This window comes from Chinchilla lanigera, unplaced genomic scaffold, assembly GCF_000276665.1.
Source record: "Chinchilla lanigera isolate Chin_1 unplaced genomic scaffold, ChiLan1.0 scaffold00135, whole genome shotgun sequence".
Classification (NCBI taxonomy): Eukaryota; Metazoa; Chordata; class Mammalia; order Rodentia; family Chinchillidae; genus Chinchilla; species Chinchilla lanigera.
The window spans coordinates 493,283-499,282 of record NW_004955536.1 but is presented as its reverse complement, the minus strand read 5'-3'; the positions used below and the strand labels follow the sequence as shown (position 1 = coordinate 499,282).

At 44.4% G+C, this 6,000-nt stretch overlaps 1 protein-coding gene across 1 annotated transcript in view; it reads right to left on the bottom strand.

Moving 5' to 3' along the window:
- Positions 1–2,666: 2,666 nt before the first annotated feature.
- The window catches only part of Slc20a2 (solute carrier family 20 (phosphate transporter), member 2), a gene marked incomplete at its 5' end in the record, with an annotated part of 104,276 nt that continues 100,942 nt past the window's right edge, over positions 2,667–6,000 (bottom strand). Inside the window, 1 exon segment of the mRNA XM_005410504.2 lies at positions 2,667–4,182. Within this exon segment, the coding sequence (XP_005410561.1) occupies positions 4,018–4,182 (165 nt within the window). The 3' untranslated portion in view covers positions 2,667–4,017.

Sequence of the window (6,000 nt, the reverse complement as noted above, 5' to 3'; positions counted from 1 at the left end):
ATCACTTGAGCCCAGAAGTTCAAGTCTTCAGGGCAACAGAGCGAAGCCCTGACAAATACTGAGGTAGTAACTGCTTCCTTCACAGGGAAGTAAGACACATTTATGAAACCCATTTTGGGCCAGGCCCTGGAATGTACTTTCCCCCACACACTGCTCTCCATTAAGTCCTCACAATGCTGTGAGATGGTCTCATTATCCACATGTGAAAATGGACCTGACAGATGTCAGGTTACCCAAGGTCGTCTTCCCAGGACCTGAAATTGGATCCTAGTTCTGCCGACTCCAGGAACTGTCCTGGGAGTACAGTGTGTAATATAGGCAGGTGAGCAGTCTGGATAGAACCTCACCATAGGAGCAAAACACTCCTATGCAAAACACTGCATAACCTTCTGAAAGTGCCTTTTTCTGGCCTTGCTTTATAATTTAATAAAATCCTGCTGCCGTTTGTCTTTACATTCATCACTTTCTGAACTATGGTGTCTTAAATTTTTCTTAAAAATTCTGCAACCTAGGGGCTGGGAATTTAGCTCAGCGGCAAAGCGCCTGCCTAGCAAGCGCAAGGTCGTGAGTTCGGTTCCTGGTACCGGAGAAAAACCAAAAAAAAAAAGAATTCTGCAACTTAATTCTGTCACTTACGGGAGCTGGGGATTTAGCTCAGTGGCACAGCGCCTGCCTGGCAGACACAAGTTCGTGAGTTTGATTCCTGGTACCAGAAAACAACAACAAAAAAATAATTCTGTCACTTAATAGGAAGTGGGGAACCCTTATTTTAAGAATTGTCCTGGTGAAAATGAGCAAATGTGTGTAGGTAGTTGCTCAGAAGTTCAAGCCTTCAGGAAGAACAGAGGATGCCATTGCTGGGGTCCTGACACTGCCCACCTTGGCCTCCCTGGTACAGCCGCCTAGGGCTCCTGGGAGAGGTGATGACTGAGCTTTTCAGCTGAGCAGTGTTCTCGTTGTTTGTTGTTCAAGGGGCAAGGCTGGATGAACCTGAGGACCACTCTAGGGTGAGTGTGGGGACTGGTCTGTGACCTGGGACCCTCCCACTGATCCATCCTCTGCCACCTTTGCTGCATGCTGACGGAGGGCATGAGCACATTTGGCGTGGACCTGTCTGCCAGAAACTAGTGACCTCGAGCGGGTGCAGGCTCATCTCCAGATGGCCTGGGAGACGCAGCACGGGAGGGCGCGGGACCCTTGTTGGGGCCTCCCTCTGCCACCTCGGGCTGGGTGCTACTTACTCTCAGTACAGGCAGTGCTGACTGGCTCCAGCAGACTTTGAGCTGCACAGTGTTTGCTTGCACTGTGTTGTGGAGTAATTTTTCTTATAAATGAACTTTGGAAGAATATTCCTTTTCATGAATCTTTTCCAGAGTGGGGAAATGAAAGGCCCAGAGAGGTATTTTAAAACTCCGTGATTTTACATTTCTTTGTAGGTGGGGATTCTCTACCCCTGCCAGTGCTGCTGTCTTGTACCTTCCTGGCTCTGGAGGGAGGGTGGCTTCTGATCACCGCTGCAGAGCTCATGAGTTCCCTCTCCCTCCTAGAGTGAAGTGGAGCACAGTCACCTGCTGGGGCTTGACCTGAGGGGCTCAGACAGAAACTGGTATCCTGATAAGGACAGAGCCTCTCAGGACAGCTCCGTGACAGAGGGGTTTCAGGACCACGGGCCTGTAGGCTGTTCTGTTTTTTTTTTTCCTCTTTTGGTACTGGGAATTGAACTGACCTTGCACTTACCAGGCAGGCGCTATGCCACTGAACTATATCCCTGGCTTTGTGGGCTGTTCTATCCTTTGCTTGTTCATGTGTATTTTCTGTATAACTATGCAAAGGCAATAAAATATAGGGGGGGATAAAACCAATAAAAGGTATCTGAAAACTGTAAATTCCACAACTTCCCTTTTTTCCACTCTTCCTTGGCTATACAGATTAATGGGTTTCATTTTGGGAGACTTGCATGTGCACACAACACACTCAGTTCCTTTGCACATCCTCCCCCCAGTTTACATTTTTGGGGTGGTTTCCTGTGTTTTTGGTCATAGTCCCTGTGACTGGTCCTTACCCAGTCCCTCCAGCTCTCCTCTTCCTCTTGTCTACTAAGAGTCTCCTTTCTACTTCCTTGTCATCGTTTTTGGATTCCACATATTAAGGAGAATATGTGATACTCATCTTCTGAATCTGGCTTATTTCGTTCAACATGATCTCTGAATATACCCATTTTCTTGCAAATGACAAAATTCAGTCATGTGGCTGAATAGTGCTCCATGGTGTGTATATATATTTTCTTTGTCCACGAGCTGCTGTGAAATATGCCTAGTGTGCAGGGATCTGTATAGCCTGCTGGCTTTAACTGCTTTGGGTATTTATCAAGAAATGGTTCAGCTGGGTCAAACAGTGGCTCTATCTTGAGGTTTGAAGGAACCCCGATACCAGTTTCCATAGTGGCTGTGCTAATTACATTCCTACCAGCAGTGAAGAAGGATTCCTTTGGCCCCCAATGTCCTTGCCAGCATTTGCTGTTTCTGTATTCTTGATGACAGCCATTCTGACTGGGGAGAGATAGCAGTGTCAGTGTGGTATTGATTTGCATTTCCTCATAACTTTCATTTTTGCGGAAATTGAAAGAAAAACATTAAGATATTTAGAAAAAGACTTAAGAGGCAAACTTTTGAGGGGTATTTTTTATTATAAATTTAATATGGCTGATTAATGAAAAATCACAATGAAGTACCGAGAAAATGTTTGTCAATATAAAAGTTTTAGCAGCATTTCCATAGTTTCAGGCTCTAACGTTAGACTTCTTCTCTCTTGCTATCAAAAGAGAAGACAATCCAGTGGACTATAGGAGAGTGTCACGATGTAAAGGCCTCAAAGAAACCCTCAAACCCAGTGTATTTTCCAATATTTCAACTCCCTGAGCTCCCAGATTTCTAAAATGTCAAAGCACATCAAAAGCCTCATTGACTTTAATGTCTGAGGCAGGAATTCTGTGTTGCAGGCTGCAGGGCCGAACGGGTGGAAACTCAACTGGACTTGCTATGTAGTGCTTAGTCACATACCCTTACATCAGTACATTCTCCACGCTGGTGACAATGAAAGGCCACTGTGGGGCTGAGCAGGATCTGGTATGTGGCAGCAGTTGTGCTGCTGTGGGGTGTGGTGGGGGACCCAAGTGTGACGCAGATGTGAGGAGTGGCTAGTGCTCGACCACACACCCTGCTCTGGTGAGCTTGAGCTTGGCTGGTCTTCCTCCATCCCAGGCAGTGGGAGTGAGCATGGGAAGGGAGACAGGCAAAGTGAAATGTAATACTGGCAAACCATTCCCCTGCTTCTTTGGTACTTTCCAAAATTCTCTGCTCAAAAAAGTATAAGGGAACCACACTATTAAAAAATTACAGTTTTAAGCATTGTATTTACAAAAGCAAGTATGATATATTATACAATAATTGATATACAGCGTAAGAACACATTTCTCAGTGAAAGCACTGGTGACCTCTTGTCCCAGCATTAACAGTCTCACCTACGTACACTTGCCCAAGTTTGTGTTGCGTATCTCACTCATCTTGTAGTATATTAAAAGGGGAGAGTATTTGGAGAAAACCTTTTCTAATCTATACTTTTTTTTGTAAAGTTCTTAACATTTGCCACTAGAATCATTTATGTACATGATTTATTAATACTGAATTCTAGGCAATAATTTCCACTCCCAGTTTGAATATGTTTGCAATGCTACCTATTCTATGTGTACAGTGTATATTTAATATATAACTAATTGTGCCACCTTGTACCACAAGATAATTTAATACACATTACTATGTACAGCAGTTCCATTAGTTCTGATGGCGCGTTGCTGTGGCCTGGTGAGCAGTATGGTGGGAACATCTGACAAGGATGTGGAGAGGTGGCTGGGGATAGCCCATGTGTGGTCGGGTGTGTGTGGATGGTGCAGGGCACATGCCTTCCACACACCCATGCTGGACTGACCCCTCAGCAGTTTATTGGCTGGAAGAAGACAGATCACACGTATGGAAGGATCCCATACATGAGGAGAGCCATGATAGCAGCACTGAATAGCCCGGCCACAGGGACAGTCACAAACCAAGCCACAAAGATGTTCCGGAAGAGGCGCCAGTCCACAGCCTTCCGGGAGCGGATCCAGCCCACAGCCACCACTGAACCCACCTGCAGAAGCACAGTTTAAAGAAAGAATGAGACCCACAGAGGTATGAAGGTTAGGCACAAAATCTATATTCAACTGATATAAACAGGATAGCACAGAAATAAATGTTATAAAATTGCCAATTATTTCTAAGTATATTTTTTTCTATTCAATATATATTTCTGATACACTTTCACTTATATTCTGTATTAATAAAGATTGGATCTCTACTGTTAATAGTGACTCATAAAATGACAGTTATAGATATATGAAAGTCAGAATATTAATAATGATTCAAGTATTTTTCTAACCACTTTCAGCTCATTTATGTAGTTTTTAATTTTAAAAAGGAAAAACAATATAACTTTATCCTAGAAAATGACCACAATAGGCAAACAATGCCCGCACCACCTCACACAAGAATTGGTTAAGAGTGCCCCTCTGGTAAGTTGGGAGTCTGAAGGACTCCATAAAATATACTTTGTTTCTCTTGATCTCCAAATACTCAAGAATTAGAAGTAGCCAATGAGATTCAAATAGGTGATTTAAAGCATCAGTGGCATAACTATAGAGAAATAAAACCCAAGAGCAGTTTCATATGGAAACAACACCAAAGAATGGCAGCATCCTTAAAGCAGCTAGTCTGACAGTCCTCTGACCCACACCAAGATGACACAGCGATTTCCGCACTGTCCAAGGGGCCAGATGTCCAGGGTACAATGGGCCCCCCGTTTGGGGTCGTCATGATGGCTGCTTTACTTAAATCTTGTTGGGTCTAGTGAACGTACTATGGTATGACTATGATAATCCTGCTGAGCATTTCCCACAACATGCTAGGCAGTAATGAAATTTCTACTCTGTGGAGTGGGTAGGCTCTGTGGTCCTCAAAAATCATCAAATCTACAGTCATTAGTATGTGCGAGTGAATTATTCCTGTGCTGAGTGTAGGCTGCCTTCCTCTGCACCGCACTCAGGCTCTTCCAGATTACCTAGGTGGGCATGCTCAGGCTGCAGGCTGCTCTATACCCTCTGCCTATCTTGGAGAAGCCAAGTAATACAGATACATTACAGCAAGTGTGTGCAGTAGGAGGGATGAAGGTCACCCAAAACTTCACATGTACACTCCTTTTTAGCATTTTTTATAACCATACCTTTACTTATATATTACAGGGTATGCTACTGTTTATAAAATACAAGCATTTTCTTACAGTGCTGGACAGGCTTTATGAAGGCTGCGTGCCATGGTGTGTGCTTTAATTCACTTTACCATTTCCAGTGTGAATCTGATTCTTATCAGTTAGTTTCATGTTTAATGCATTCACTCATATGGCTTATATTTAGGCTTAAAAGTAATATCCCCTGAAATAGTGTGGTGAATTGACAACTCTTGGTCAATTTGTAACACCCAGCTAAACTTAACCAGCATGGTGCTGGGTGTGTGGGGGTCCACCTGAGGATGGCTGCCAGCAGCATAAGAGACAGAACTAGAGAAGAAGGGAGGCTGTTAGGGCGCTGTTGGTTCTCTTGGAGGAGCTTTTCATGCTGGCTTTCTTGATGAACTTGGCTGTTATCATCATTGAAGGAGCTCAGGACCTTGTCACTGGGAATGGCTGCGGTTCACTTTGGGGGGACTGTGGTTCTTATTTTGACTGTTGCTTCCTGGCTCCAGTGCAGATCCCTTAGCCGCTAGCACAGACCCTTTATCCTGCTGGCACAGACTTTCTAGCCTCTACCACTGACCTTTGGGCCTTCCCAGTGCAGATCCTTGAAGCAGGCCTGCATGAGACATTGTCATGGGCTCTAGACCTCCAGTTAGACTCGTAGGGGGCATTGTTATGGGC